Source organism: Lycorma delicatula, chromosome 2 (genome assembly GCF_047948215.1).
Source record: "Lycorma delicatula isolate Av1 chromosome 2, ASM4794821v1, whole genome shotgun sequence".
Lineage (NCBI taxonomy): Eukaryota > Metazoa > Arthropoda > Insecta > Hemiptera > Fulgoridae > Lycorma > Lycorma delicatula.
Genome location: NC_134456.1, coordinates 167,010,974 through 167,027,716, shown reverse-complemented (window position 1 = coordinate 167,027,716; position 16,743 = coordinate 167,010,974). Strand labels below are relative to the sequence as shown.

General features: G+C 28.1%; 1 protein-coding gene across 1 annotated transcript in view; it reads right to left on the bottom strand.

The window, feature by feature from the left end:
• The window catches only part of Cdc2rk (cyclin-dependent kinase 10), a 51,791-nt gene extending 41,012 nt beyond the window's left edge, over positions 1 to 10,779 (bottom strand). Inside the window, exons 1-4 of the mRNA XM_075356658.1 lie at positions 10,622 to 10,779; positions 10,088 to 10,254; positions 4,916 to 4,988; positions 3,787 to 3,961 (exon numbers count right to left, since the gene is read on the bottom strand). Coding sequence (XP_075212773.1) covers positions 3,787 to 3,961; positions 4,916 to 4,988; positions 10,088 to 10,254; positions 10,622 to 10,637 — 431 coding nt within the window. The 5' untranslated portion in view covers positions 10,638 to 10,779. The remainder of the gene's footprint in view (positions 1 to 3,786; positions 3,962 to 4,915; positions 4,989 to 10,087; positions 10,255 to 10,621) is intronic.
• Between the last annotated feature and the right edge of the window lie 5,964 nt (positions 10,780 to 16,743).

Genomic DNA, 16,743 nt, shown 5'->3' with positions numbered 1-16,743 from the left:
TAAAAAATGAATAGTGCAATAATAATAAACCAGACATTAATAAGCTGGAAACTAATCTCTAGAGTACCATGTGGATTTTTAGAACTCAATATTATTTCATGAATTTATAATTCTATTTCTTGAAAAAATTGTCTCATAAATAAATAAAATAAAATTTAAAGCCAATAACAGAAATTCAACAGTACCATAAAATGTCCAGATAATGAATTTGAACATTCTATAAGGAAGAGGCAAAGATTTTTTTTAATAAGCATTTATATTAAATTACTGGTTGACAAACCAGTGTGAGGGAAATTTGTCTAGTACTAAAAGAACCAACATGCTGGATCACATTATCCAATGCATTGACATGGTGTTCTCGGATTGAACAGAATATGAAAACGATTGAAATGACCGGTTCACTGAAATACCACAGCTAAAGTTTTGAGAGTTTAGAACCCTCCATTTCTTTATTATTAGAAATGCTTGACAAGTTCACACAGTAGACATGGCACTCATAGTAGAGCGTTGAGGTCATTCTTACTTTTCTGCATTTCCACTACAAGCATAACTACATTTCAGTCAGATACCTTCATAATTCTATTGCTAGTTGTCATCGGAGTCGATCAAGTATTATCTATGTGAGATTTGAATGGGTGAAGGATAATTTTGAGTGGTGATCAAACATTACCTAATCGGAGGTAAAACTGCAAGAAAACATACAGCAAAGCTAGATAAATACTATAGTGAGTCAGAGTTTATAAGTAATTTGGTTATATTTGGAGTTGTCATACCAAAAGAAATGTTGCTGAATAATCCACATGGTTTGTTAAAGTTACAATTACAGATCATATTGAAAAAATCCAAGTAATATTGATAGAAAATAGAAGATAGAATGTGCAAGCTAAGACAACAGGCATTTCAAATGAACAGGTGCATCATACTTTAATACGCATGTAAAAATTGTCTTCTAGATGGGTGCTGAGTTTGCTCACAACTGAACATAAGCATGAATGAGTAAACATTTCTAAGCATGGTTTGGGGGTGTTTTAACATAATTAAGAGAAATTTTTGCACCATTTAATAACAATTGATGAAACTTCACTACATCATTACAAACTGAAACCAAGGAACAGTAGAAACAATGCTACAGATTTCAAGAAAATATAACATTTAAAAAAAAAGGCCTTTTTTAACCACATCACTCTCTCTTCTGTGAAGCACTCTCTCTTCTGTGATTGCAACAACAAAATTCATCCGTATCCCTCTCTACTTTCCAGATTTCAAACTGTTATCAGTTTCCAAATCTTTGAACTGGCTAGCTAGAAAGAGATTTATGAAAATTATGAAGGTTTTGTTGAAACAAAAACTCGGATAAATCTTACTATAAGGATGGGATCGAAAAATATGAGCATTGTTGGACATAAACTAGAAAGTAAATTATGTTAATAAGTATAAGATTTTTCCTGAAAAATTGGGTCTTCTTTATTTTTGCACGGATTTGTCAAATATCCTGTGCAATATTCACAACGTTCATAAGAACGTTTCTATTTTGAAGTCCTCAGGCAAATATTATTTAAAAATATTTTTTATTAGAAAAATAAACAATTTATAAAATTGTATATTTGTAATATGTTATTTATTTTAAAGTAGTTAATTTTGTTTAACTTTTTTTTTTTGTAAAAAAATGATTTTTGGTTTGATTAAAAATATGTTTATGTTTTGTTTTAAATAAAAGTTTAATTTCTTATTCAATTGACTTTAACTGATATTAATTTCTTTATTAGCAATTTAGGAATGCAAATTTATTCCAAACCAAGAATTGTTTTTTCCTAATTATTGTAAAGTTTCAACTGGAAAACTACAACAGTTTTAGTATAAATTATTTTTTGAAGGGCCAACAATTTGTGTTCGCAGAATTTCAGAACAGATATATAAAATCTCATTCTTACCAATGGAGCAGAAATCAGGGTTAATTTTCATTACTTGTAACACAGAAAAAAAGCATTATTTGACCTATGGTTATGTGTACCTTTTTGTTTACTTGACTTGGATAATATAATCTAAGATATTTTTTGTTTTTCATGAAAACACCATAAACATGTACACATTGGTAACTGAACCATCAAAATATAATAGAACTAGTATCATTAATCTCCAATATTTAAAAATTTAGTGTTGCAGTAACAATAATTACACACAATACTACCTATCAAATATATAAAATTTAATAATTAATATGTAATTATGCAAATACTAAAATTGATAAATTTATAAATGTGTGATAAGCTACCATTGTAAAAGCAAATATACCAAATGAAAACATAAAAAATTGTTTTAATAAAAAATATATATATATAATCTAAGAATATACAAAATAAGAGATGATGCCCTAGATAGTAAATGGCAGATATTCTCAAATAATTTTTTTTATGATCTTACTATTGACAAAAATGAAAATTTAAAATTATTTAACAGCAATTTTATTTTTAACGAGCAGAAAATAATTTACAAATACTTAAAAATGTAAACAATATTAAAAACAGATCAAAACTATTACAAAAAATATTACATTTACAACTTAAATTCAAATATAAAATAGAACTAAAAGTAAAAACAAAATTTATGTGATACAACTAACCAGGGATGTAAGATGTAAAAATTATGTTAGCACTACAGAAGTTGGAAAAAGTATAATAGAATAGTCCATTAATTTAACTATATTACTGAAGACCCTCCTCCCCAAGGGACAATTAAATATGCCAATTGAGAGTTTATGAGCAAGATAATTTATTTCAGCTGATAAGAAATTTCAAATTTTCCATGTTTATATTTTTCTGTTTACCTGCATATTTCTACGCAAATATAAAAACTTTTATGTTTAGTTTATTTTTTACTTTTTACTATAGTCTCCAGCCAAATCGAGACATTTGCTTTGTTTTACAAAATGTTCAATTCCATTATCATAAAATTCTTCTGCCTGTAATCAGAGCACAATGGATTGTATAACTTCTCATAATCATTAGTTTTTTAATCATTTCTTTGTCATTGAACTTAATGATATAGGTTACTTGTTTATGTTCATGAAAAGATGGTAATCATTATATACCGAATACTAGTTCTAGAGAGAATAACCAAAGATTTCTCACATGAATTGTTGCAGTAAAGTTTACAATATGATTGGCAGTATGCATGCATATGGCCATGTTGTGCAAAAACATTATAACATTATAACATTATACTCTGGTATAAATGTTCAATGTGTTGCATTTGTTTTGAGCTCTTTCATAACTTTAAACTTTATATCTTGCAATTCAATTCTGAATTGATAGTCTTACCCAAATCCATGAAATTAATCAACAGAAATCCTACTTTATTGATTTATCTCACCAGCTACTTAGTACTTAGAAAGGTAGCCCTCATAATTTTATATTTTCAAATCTAAATCTGAAATATAAAATTTCTATGATTAAATGTAAACGTTTTTCTTTGTTTTTATTTTGTACAACTTTTTTAATCATTATTCTATGTTTATTATAATTAACCAATCCCCCTAATGTATTATTTTATAATATTTAATAAAATAATGCAAAATACTGATTACATTAATTGTAAAGTTAAATTTGTCAAGTTTTTGGATGGTAATTCTGTACCATCCACTTAATGCTTCTAGTACGAGAAAATTGAAGCAAAAATGTCTGAAAACAAGGGTTTATTTTACAAACACTAACAAAATAATGTACAATAATCCTAAAATATTATATTATAGATAAAAAAAAAAACTGCTCACAACAGAATAATAATCACCTGTCTAAATTTCTTCCAACTACAACTTCCTTCAACTGAACAATATTTTCATGACGACAAAATAGTAATACAGCAATTTCCCTTAGTCCACTAATAGGCAAACCATCCTTTTCATGTTCCATACGCACTTTTTTTAAGGCAACTATTTTATCTGATTTTTTATCTCGTGCACGATCTAAACAAATCACATATAACTTAAAAATGCATTTTATGATTGTTTATATAAAATATAAATAAAGGAGGACTATTCATTGTATGCAATAAGATATAATTAAGATATTTACAGAGAACACTGTAACCACCACGCACTTTTGTGTGAAAGTTTAAAATGAGAATTCTCCTTAGCCCATAAAACCAAATGCCTAGCTTGTGAACTGCAATAAACTGCTCATTCATTAGACAACACTCTTGTACTGACACTGCATTTTGAAATTGTGTTAACAAAGCACAGAGGGCAGCAACACACTGCCCCATGTTTATATCACTCACAAAAGTTGATCATAAGTTAATTATAATCAATAGTTGGTTTCACATTCAAGTTTTTAATGATAAGACGTGCACTGTTGTTCTTGGTATATTGTATTCAGCCACTCGTTTACAAATAGATTTAATTTGGGACAACTCAACTGAATTAGTGATGGCAACATATATTTGCATTCTCATCCTTTTATGCCCACTAAATAGCCTCTGACAATGTCAGAACCAAATGCGTTTCTCCTGATCAAGCATTGTTGCTTTACAAGGCAGATCCCTGTTAAAGCATTCACAAAATATATTTGTGCATTGTTTGATCTAAGCACTGTCATTTGTGCTTCTATACAAAGGTCTCAAACCACTTCTCAACTATATAATTGTGTCTCCTCACATCAACCATAGCTTTGAAACTGGAACAAGACACCAAGTGACTGTGCTGTGTGTCCTTGAGAGAAGCGATACCAACCACAGTAAAGAAATTACTTCTTAGGAACCAAATAGTGTGACATTCAAAACAGTTGTAACATTATTTGCCCAGCAATGTATGGGGACTTCTCAAACACAATGTAAAGAAAAAAGTATACAGTAAATTACGTGTTTAAACACTTAATTTAATATTTTTAAAAAGCAAACAGGATGAAATTAAGTTACTTACAGACAATACCATAAGTTCCTTCTCCTATTCTGTTCAGCTTCTCAAATTCTGAGACAGACCGACAACGTCCTAACTACAGCAAGAAATAACAGAAAAAAATTAATATTAAGTAAAAATATAACAAGAAATAAATGAACAAAAAATAAATAATTGGATTTGAATGGCAACAGTAAGATTATACATTTGTAATAGTACAACTGTAATACACACACACCCACAGCATAAAATAGCGAACATATATATATATATATATATATATATATATATTTTTAGTCTATTTTTTTTAAGAATCATATTCCTCTGTACTAGTATATAAAATTAAAGAAGTGCATCAACCTAAGTACAGAACAATAAATAAAGTAGGATGAACTTACCTTGTTTTACCATATATACAAAAACGTTTTTGTAAATTTCTTGCATCCTCAGTAGTAACCCATTTTTTAAAAATCATTCACATTAAATTACACATTACACACAAACATTATCAAGAATAATTTTTTTTTTAAATATAAATTATAAAAAACAATAATTTAAAGTTAAAAATTGAAATTAAAATAAAATATTTTTTAACATTTAAAATCAAAACTTAAAAATTACATATATGCAAAAATAGGATGTCAATTGACAAAAATATTACACTTAAAAATTAAAATAAATAATAAATATACGCTGCCATCTACTGCAGCTTTTACAATAGTGTCATTCTCATACTTCGTTTGTAGGTTTATATATATATATATATATATATATATATATATATATAAGTCTCTTTAAAATGTATTTTTAACTTTAAATTGTTAATTTTTAAAATTTATATTTAAAAAAAATAATTTTTACAAAGTTTTTAATGTATTTCATAAAAAAAAATTATTATTTGTGATAATGTTTATGGTTAATATGCAATTTGACGTGAACAATTTAAAAAATGGATTGTAACTGAGAAGGATGCCAGAAATTTGCGAAAACGTTTTTGTATAATGATAAAATAAGGTAATTATCATTCTACTTTATTTATTGTGCTTAGGTTCATCAAGTTCTTTAAATTTTTATTAATTTATATATATTATTATTATTATTAATTTAATAAAATTAATTCTCCTTTTATTATATTTATCCATATCTTCCTTTGTACTAACTATATCAAAGATAAAAGTAAAACTTAGCTTTCCACCAACAGTACAAAATCTAACCATATTTCTTACCTTAAAATGCTTCTCCAATTTTTACATTAAAAGCGCTTTCAAGGATTTCCCCCATCATCAGTTAATCAAACAATATTACAAAATTATACATTAAAAATTGTTGCATATATTGAAATGCATAGACAAAAATTAAAATGGAATAAAAATAAAATATTGCCTATGGCCAGCTACACTTACATACAGGTCAATCCATTTGAAGTGGATTCAAGTGTGGTTGTTTGATCAATTAAAAAAAAATTGAAACTTACCTAGTTGTTTCCTACATGTCAGGACCTTAAAACTATTTTTTTTTAAATTTTTTATTTCAGCAGTTTACCTGTGGTGGCCATTATTATGGTGCGCACACCTATTTTAGTGATTGTAAGGGTTTACAGAAAAAATCATAACTGAAATACTATTGATCCTGGAAGGATGAAACCAAAAGTAATTTATTCATATTTTTTCAAAGTAAAAGAGTGGTCCAGTGGTTTATTTACCTATCTCGCTTCGTTCTATGAGAAAATTACCAATGAAGTTGAACATGAAAAATGATAAAATTTCACTTTTGGTAATTTTTTCAAGAGGCAGGGATGACACATATAGTTTACTTTTTTATATGAAGGTAGATGTTTATAGCAAATAAAAAAGTTTCTTGAGTATTATACTAATAAAAAAGTTATAACTCTCAAAAATCATGAAAAACCTGTTTATAAGTGATACCATTTGGATTCAGTAAATAAGTGCTCTAAGCGGGTTTCTTGTCTTCTTGGCACTTTAATATTTTTATACTTATTACTATAGTTGAAATAGATTTGTTTGAACCATTCAACTGGCCCCTGAAGTCATTTCCAGCCGTCAGGAAAATTATTAAACATGCTCATTTATGTTCGTTGCATCATTTAGCTTCACAGTTACAGACAAGCCAGTCTGACATTAGTCTGTGACCTGTTCACATCTTCACAGAGTGTCTCAAATTTCATCCTTTGTTTGGAAGTGTTTATTAAATAAATAAGTTTTACTTAATAATATTCAATTTTAAAATCAGTTAAATTTTTACATTATTTTCAATTTCATATAAAACAATGTTCCATAGGAATTTACATGAAGAAGAGTGTTATACAGCAGTGTATGGTGCAGTGCCAAAAGAACTCATTAAAATTTGTGAATTTATTGATGAAAACCAACAACTTATTTTTTTACATGTTAATTCAGATGTCACTAGTGCTTGTAAATATATGAAAAACGTTTTGTCAAAATTCAGTAACCTGTATAGACAGTTTTGTTGTGACCCTTTGAGAACTCATAAAAAAAAATCATTAAGAAAAATTTGAGACCAATAACATTAGAGCAAGCTTTTAATGAACACATTTTTTTCCAAATTTAAATTTAGTTCCTGGAAAGTCTCTTTATGTTAACTGTTTCAAAAGTATTTTTTTCAGCTGAAATGACAATGTGTAGGTTGGTTAATTTTCCCACCCAACTGGACCACATACATAATTTCAAAATTCTCAACAAGACAAAGTGTGGGTACCATTGTAATCCATTGTGATGTTTATTACTCATTGAAATAATGTTTTATGATGTAGGCTACTCATTGAAAACTCAGTTTGAGTAAGTTTTACAAGAATCTTTGAAACAAAATTGTATTAGGTTACTGGTATTGGTTAAGTTATCATTAAATTATGACCTATCATTAATAATTTTAAAAAATCAACTTCAACAACATAGGGACTATGTAAAGTAAAAAGAAGACAAAAACCCCCGATAGAGCACTTATTTAGCAAGTCAAAATGGTATTGCTTTTAACAGGTTTTTCATGATTTATCAGAAGTTATACGTTTTCTATTAGTACAACACACAAGAAACTTTTTTATTTGCCATAAACATCTACAAAAACACTGCAAGTTGTGAAAATTTGAGATTTTTATCACCAACTTCATCAGAGTTATTTGAAGCCAAAATTTGAATTTAAAAAAAAATTAGTTTTAAAAAATTCACAAAACATTAGGGGTAAGAATACCACGGTACTTACGTATTAATGCCACCGCAGCTACAGCTGCTGTTTAGGTTATGTTGACTTTGTACGTATATGTTGACTTCGTGTACTGACAAATCGTACATATATCAAAATAACCTAACTAAATATAACCTACGCTCGCTTACCTCTTATAATTAACATTAAATATGCATAATATGTATATACAACTTATTAATAATATAACCTTAATGTTATAGCACCGAAATCCAATTAATGTTAATCCACCGAAATCCGATTGACTACTTTGTTTTTAAATAAAGCTGTAGCTGCGTTAATACATAAGAGGTTAGCAAGCGTAGGTTATATTTAGTTAGGTTATTTTTATATACATACGATTTGTCAGTACACGAAGTCAACATAACCTAAACACTAGCTGTAGCTGCGGTGGCGTTAATACGTAAGGACCATACCACCATTAATATTATTTATGGTAAAACTACTAACATATACCTACTTATAAAAAAATAATTCAAACTGTGTATGCAATCTCTGCCTCTTGAAAAAAATTACCAAAAGTGAAATTTCACAGTTTTTCAAGTTTAACTTTATTGGTAATTTTCTCATACAAAGAGCAGAGATAGGTAAATAAACCACTTGAACAAACTTTTACCTTGTGAAAATATTAATAAACTGCTTTTTGTTTCATCCTTCTAGGACCAATAATTTTTTCCATAAACCCTTATAATCACAAAAATAGGTATGCGCACCATGACAAAAATGGCCACCACAGGTTAACTGCTTAAATTTAAAAAAAATAGTTTTACAAAAATGCTTACTGTATGAATAAAGAAACAGTTTACAAGTTTAATAAAAGACAATAACCCAAAGGAATACAAAGGCACAACCTAAATATTATATCAAGTGCCATCTAAGGGTGGTCATATTACTAAAATTTTACAAAATGATAATAAATCTTCTTCTTGGATTAGATAACATTACTGCAATCTTCTAACTAATTTTCTTGAAGTTTTACACAAGAATAATCTGAATATCAGTACGATACCAGGTTAAATATCATTTTCCCATAATAATTCAATACTAAGCCTGATGAAACACAAATAAAAATACATAACATACACTGTGAAATCTTTTCTTTCATTTTAAAACTTGCATAGCTTGCATAGAAGTATCTGGAAGAAATATTTATGGCACCATTAGAGGAACTTCCTCTACATAATAAAAAAATAATTATGAAAATTGACTTAATAAAAATTAATGGTAAATGTTAAAAAAAAACTAAATTGAGAACCAACAACCCCTTTTTAACATTATTAAAAATAAAATTCAAAGTAACTGTTAATGTAAATTTAATTTATAATACATTGTATAAAAAAAAAAATTACCAATATTTTGGTAATCAAAAACAATTCAATCACATGGTTTAAGATTTCTTTTCTAATCCATAAAATTAAATGTAGGCTGAGCTTAGTGGCAAAAACACAACATTGTGATTATTCTATAACATTAATGCTTTTGTACAAGATAGGAAATCTGTACACAAATTGTGAAATGGGCAACATGAATTTGATATTTAGAAAGGAAAGTGAGCTTTTTACCATTCCAGGTTTGTTATAATTAAATCAAATCTACAACCCAGAAATTCAGTTTTACATCAGCAGTGATGTTTAACTGAGTACTGTATGGATCAATTTCTTGAACAGACTTTTTCATCCAGTATGAAGCAAATGATTAGATTTGAGAAACTCATGCCCAGGCTGTTCATACTTCTTTCAATATTTTGATTGATCAACTACTTAAAAAACAATAGTCATGGCAAGTATTGGGTAAATTATCGATCATGCATTCCATCAGGGAACCAAAAGGTCTCTTTGATCTTTATGCGTTGTTTTATATCTACAAAATATGTTGCATTGATATTTTGAATAACAGATTTCTCATTCTAAAACGCATAAACTGAGAAATGCAATTCAGTAATGCGAAAAATTAACTAACCACATCCAGTTCCGGAATCTCCATCGGTTTACCAGTTAAAAATGAGGTAAGTACACCTTTCCGCGTAATTGGTGCACTAGGATCGGGACCATCTAAAGACACTTTTTCATCACTGTGTTTTTCTTCTGGTTTCTCCTTTTCAATAACTCTCTTCGGAACAGGAGGTACTGAAACAACAAAAGTAAGAAAAAAATTCGTTCTTTTTATATTTTTTTCTAAATTGAATAAAAATTGAGGTTATGAATTAATGATAAATTACAACAAATCCGTAAAAATAACAAAACTATTGGAATAAAATTCACAAAAATAATTTTAAATGATAAAAAAATGAATTCTTATTGAGATTTCTGGAGAAATAACGCAGTCGCCTTCTGAACCGGCTAAATAGCACCATCATTTGCAATAGAAATCTCTAAACAGTACAAAAAAAAACCAAAAGAACACAAATTATAAATTAAAACAATCACGCATAATTTACTTCAAGTAAATTAAAATATTCTAAACAAAAGAAATATATTAACGTTCTATTCGCACCTTCGATACCTTCCATGTCAGATAATAACAACAAAACAAATCTTTTAGGCAATGCCACTATAATCACCAAACGTTTACCTATAATATATCTATGACGACAATGTTAAGTCAGCATGTAACTCGGAAAAATCCGAATCCGAGAATTTATAAACGGAAAAATCCGTTTATAAATGATTTATCCATTTTCTTTTTAGTTTGCAATTTCAAATAACATACCAATATAAATACAAATGAAATTTTTGCTAGGCACTCGAATTGATCTCATACTTGCTATTGTCAAATCCATTACAGGGAGTTATGTCTAGTTGTGAACCGAACGTAAAAGTTGGCCCTTAGTTACAGCTCTATCGTTAATTTAATTAAATGGAACTGAGTTCCATCCAAACTGTAAAATATTTAAAAAAAGGTAAAATTATTTTGTAAAAGACTGCAGACAGATAAGCTGTAACGGGAATATTTTTACCACAAATAATTCGAGGGTGGCATTTTGCACAATATTAATTTCTATATTTCATTATGATGAGTGTTGTGCGGTTGAACATTCATCCCAAACACCAATAAAGCTTAGGAATGTTTTGAAACCGAGCTTGAGAAAAACCTTGAGCTTCTATTATTAACCTTTCCCCATCAAAATTATCCGCGTTGATTAGCGCTCCGCGAAAATATGTTGGTATCTGATTGCCTACCTTCATATTCTTATGCTACCCTCTTGTGAAAAAAAATTCCAAAAATTACAGTATATTAAAGAGATTTAACAGATTCTGACAAAAAAAAACCGTTACGATTGGATATTTTTTATGCCTGTAACAACAAAAAAATTGAAACATTACAGAAATTACGATAATTTTATTGCAGGATTTTTGTGCGCATTTCTACCGCGTTTTTTATTAGCGAAATTTTTTTTTGTTTTGTCTTTATGAAACATAGTTTACTGATTTTAAAAATAATACTTTCAAGCAAATCGGTTGAAAATTGGGCAAAATATGAACTCGTGTCATAAATCACATATGTTAGTATAAGTGAAAGTAGATTCAGAAAACTACGTTTTATAAAAATTCCCACCACTTAAAAGGCTATTCAGATTGACAAAAAACAATTTTTAAAAAACAATTTTTACTGTATACTGTTATTCATTACGAATCGTTATGTATTTCATATTTACCGATATCTTTTGTCAAAAAAGATATTTTAGACCTCAAGTAAAAGTGACATATTTATGACAACAACCTTTTTTTTTGTTTGTGCCGTATAACATAATTTATTATGTGTTTCAATACATCGATATGTTGCTAATTATAATAAGCTATTTTTGTAAATAATAAATAAATCCGTAACCCTCATAACAATTATAATACACAAGTCACTCACACACACACACACACACAAGCACATTTCTGAGGAAAAAAATGGTCATATTCTTTCTAGTCTAAACAAAACATTTTACATCATATAAACCTTGTTCAAATTGTGTAATAAAACTGATTCCTTTTTGAATATAAAACAAAATAACCAACTTAGATACCATATAAAATGATTTTGTAACAGCGTTTTAAAACTAATGCCGTACATAGCCAGTTTAATGGCTACATGATCAGAAAAGGTTAAATTCTTATTTCCTTTAGCTAAAACCATGATGGTTAACAACCAATTACAATCAATGAGAGATGAATATTGTGCTTGGGAAAGTGTTAAGTCTGACTAAGGTATTCTAGGTGAGCACTTCACCAGTAGATAGTAACAAAAATGTGAAAACTTTTTTCTGGTGAATTTTGGTATAATATAGAATTTAAAAGGTCCACTCAAGCAGGGTTAATTCAAAGCACTAGCACTAAACATAAAAACACGTTTAGCTTGCGGTCAAACAAAGCAAACATTTCAAAATAATATAAACTCCAACCCTTGCTGCTCCTAGAGATGCCATTATGTAGGATGTGTTTGATGCTATAGCTAGGTCCACGATTGCAAGCAGTTGGATTTATGTTATATCTATTTAAAGTAATGGGTTATTGTTTAATTTGATGACAATTTTGTTGTTTTACAATTATTTTAGCTTAATTGTTTTATTTTTTATCTCAATTATTTTCAACATTTAATAAACATATTTTCAATAATTGACAACATGCAAAAGCTAAGGCTGCTAACTCTACACATGATAAAACCTTCAAGGAAGGAGATGAAGGTATGTAATATTTGAACAAATTATGAGATTTGTAAATGGGTATTTTAGAAAGTAATAAAAAATGTATGTATAAGTTTTTAATTAGAATTAGTGATGTTACAAGTAACACTGGTTGAAAAGTGGTACTAAAGTACCTAATCAGAAGACATGAAACCTAATGACTATGTTCCCTTATGCATGAAGCAGCTGAAGAAGTACATTCATTTTTCTCTTGCCCCTATGCATGTGAAAAGAAGAGCTTACTTGTAAATGGGAAAGACTGAGAGATAGAACCTTAAATTCAGCACAAATTGAGAACTTTAACATTGAATAAAACACATGTCTAGTTTTTCCTTTTAATCCATATCCTATAGTATCAGATTCTTATTATAATAATCAATAAGTTATTGATTATAACTTCTATAAATTAATTTATAGATCCAGACTGAGGTAGATAATGAAAAATTTTGCTAAGTTTGCTTACATACAAGTTACAAAATATGTAACTTCTTGTAGAGGCAAAGAAACAACAGTTGACATAAGGAAATTTACAGTTAGCTAAGTCATAACAATAATAATCAGAGTTGAACAAGGTTTGTAAAAATCAGCTGAAAATCTACATTAACTTAATGGTCCCTAACCATAGCCACAAAGAACAGATACATGTAGAACATTTGAATAAGATGAAGAGAGACGTGATCAAACTATGCAAGGTTCAGGCATCTATGAGTAATAACAATAATAAATTGTTCAGTTTTTAATCCGGAATGAGGATGAAAAAAGATATGCACTGATTCTTTAATTCATGTAGATATTTTTAGTCTTAAAAAGAAAATAAAAATTTAATACCTGCTGATGCAAGAAGAGTTACTTTAGCAGTTTATTTAATGTGGTCTCAGAGTCCCTATACTTCATTTTTGGTAAATTTAATATTTTTACTATCAGTTTTATTGTGTCTATAAATTTATATTCAAATGAGTTGGTATAGTGCCTATTTTTGTTATTATGCTGAATACTTAATCATGGTAAACCTCATGAGAGATTTATTTATATTAAGAAGAATTGAACTCTAAGGAAGCAGTACTATTTTTAGTTTTCATTGACCAGTTCCAAACAAAAAGGTTTTTTTTTAACCTTTCTACTACACAAAAACTTCTTTTGTAGTTATCAAATCATTTTCAATATTGAGCTTTTTAACAATTAATTTTCAAGATTCCATAAAAATATAGTCATTTGCACAGAATTTCTTAAAAATACACCAAGAATTTGAGATTTTAAAGATAAAAACAAACTCCAAATACATTTTATCAACATTAAAAATAATTTTAGAGTGAATAAATAAATAAAAACAAATTATAACTAAAGAATTACAAAATTTAGCTTTGGAAAATTCAACTTGCAAATCAAAGGTTAGAAAATGGAAATTTAAGTGATTTAGTAGATAATACTTCCATTACTTTTTAAAATCAAAAGAAGTGTTTTTTGTAGTGTTTCTTAGGTACTGAAATGCTAACTTTTTTCCATTTCAATTCAATATTTTTTTAATTTTATAGAAAATAAAGATTTTAATTTTTTTTAAAAATCACACAAATTATTTTTCATGCTTTGTTACAAACAACTAATTTAATCTGTTTTGTTTTCTAGTTGGATAATTTTATTTTCCTACCAATTTTTCAACTCTACTGGTCACATATAGTGAATTTGCTTGTTTTTTTTGAAAGATGTTTTTTCTGTGAAAATTTTCCAAATTTAGAAAAGAATGCAGGTTGGTTTTCATTTGAAACACTATTATTATTCATCATTTGACATTTTTTTCTCTACTGATCGACTGTCAATCACACAGTTCAAAATTGGTACCTATTAAGAACACCTGCACCTCTGAATGTAGCTCAAATAACCTGCTTAGCATTTTTCCTTTAGAAAACCACCTACCTCTGTGTAGAAAAAACTGAATGTGCCCATGTCAGAACACAGTTTTGAAAATAAACAGATTTAGAGCTTAAGATTTAATAAAATTAAACCTTGATGGCCTCCTGCAGAACATATTTAAATTGTTTAACTATTCGTTTTATTGCTAAAGCTTCTCTGTGGATACTGCAATGAGTGAGGGTACAATTTTTTGTAACTGATATTACTTTGATGGCAATACCTCCATATCAGTTCGAGCACCACTAGAAAAGAAGCCAACGCATTGCTTCCAGATCAGTCCAGTTTCTGCAAAAAGTAGCTTTTTGAACATTTCATTGGTCGTAGTTCATTTTGATAGCTCAATACAAAATAAATATCCTCTTTAATTGTACTTTGAAATATGTACTATACATAAACCATAAGTTGAACATAGTCTCTTATATCTGTTTTCTCTTGTTTGGTGAAAAAGATCACTATTTTTGACTTGAGTTATTAAGTTCTCTTTAACAATTAATGTCATGCTTTCAATTCTGTAGTGCATAGTATCATTTGACAGCAGTATCATATCTTGTTTGGCTGAAAATTCACCGTATCTTTTGCATTATATAACAATAAATCTTCACTGATTGTATGAACTTTTCTACATTTCAATAATGAGGGTTTCATGCTTTGGTTTGAAAGAATTTCAAAGCAGATTACACATTGAGGTCATGGCTTATTGTTACATTCATGATAGTAAAGCCAGTATTAAATGTACTCAGGATCACATTTTTTTTTACAACTTTTCATATTTTAGCAAGAAAAGAATCTTGCTAAACCAAATTTAAATTAATTAAAATGAAGTATGTATATAAGAAAAAAAATTTCTTTCGAGATACATATGTAACACTAGCACATCAATCTCATCAAATGAAAGAGTAACAATAACATTTTCTAATAAGATTATCATAGAATATGTAAAACACTGGAAGCAACTGTAACTGTCTGTCTATAGTATAGCCACAAACAATTCGCTTAACTGCTGGATGAAAGTATGGCAATCCTTTTACAGTACTAATCATCATTAAGAAACTTGTTCAAACATATGCGATGTGTTGCATGCAGGGGATAGACAAGTCGCAATATGTACACTGTAACATGTAAAAACCAGTCAGTGTTGCGTGTTCATACTGAATAAGCGGTATTCTTGTTACAATACACAAATGATTTTTTCAAATTAAAGTAAAAGGAAATGAATTTTGTATTACAATATAACAAAACTGTATGAGAACCACTAAGCCATTGTATAATAAATATCTTTTATACTAATAATTCTGTATTATAAGTCTTTTTTTGGTATTGCTGTGTCTGTTTGCATACCACCTTGAGAAGGTCTGCAAACTAATGTTGAGTTGATCTAGATTAACAAAAATATCATTCTAGAGAATCATTCAGTATAATTAATTTGCATTCCATATCATTTAAGCATCCTTCATAACCCATTAAAAGTTGTATTCAATTAGTTCAGTGGTTTCCAAGATTTGTGAAGATAAAATAAAAAGATGAAGTTGTGATAACTTATAATTTTTAAAAATGTTGGTATTTTTAATAAGGCAGATGAAATCTTAGAAATAAAATCTATCTTCATGATTTTTCTTAAAAACCACAAGGATTTTCTTTAAACATATTCATGTTTTAGAATTTGTTAACTACTACACATCAGGGATTTCAATTCTCATAATTGATTATTTTATTGTTTTTCTTTTTAATCAATTTTTTTATAAATGCTTTAGTAGATTATCATTGAGGTTCTTGGATAACACTAAACTTCTGTTCTCTTAAAAAAATTTCAAGAATTTTTCCTTTTTGGTAATTTCCAAGATTATAAGGCTAGAGATCGCTCTTATCTATGAACAGTAAGTACTCATATCTAAAATGAATGAAATAAGCATTTTTGAACAAAGTAAGTTATGCTAATTAAGTCAAATCATTTATGAGTAACTTATAATGTAAACTTCATTGCAAACTTTATAGTCTATTAATAGGTAATCATATTTCAACAGTTTTGGAGAAAAAA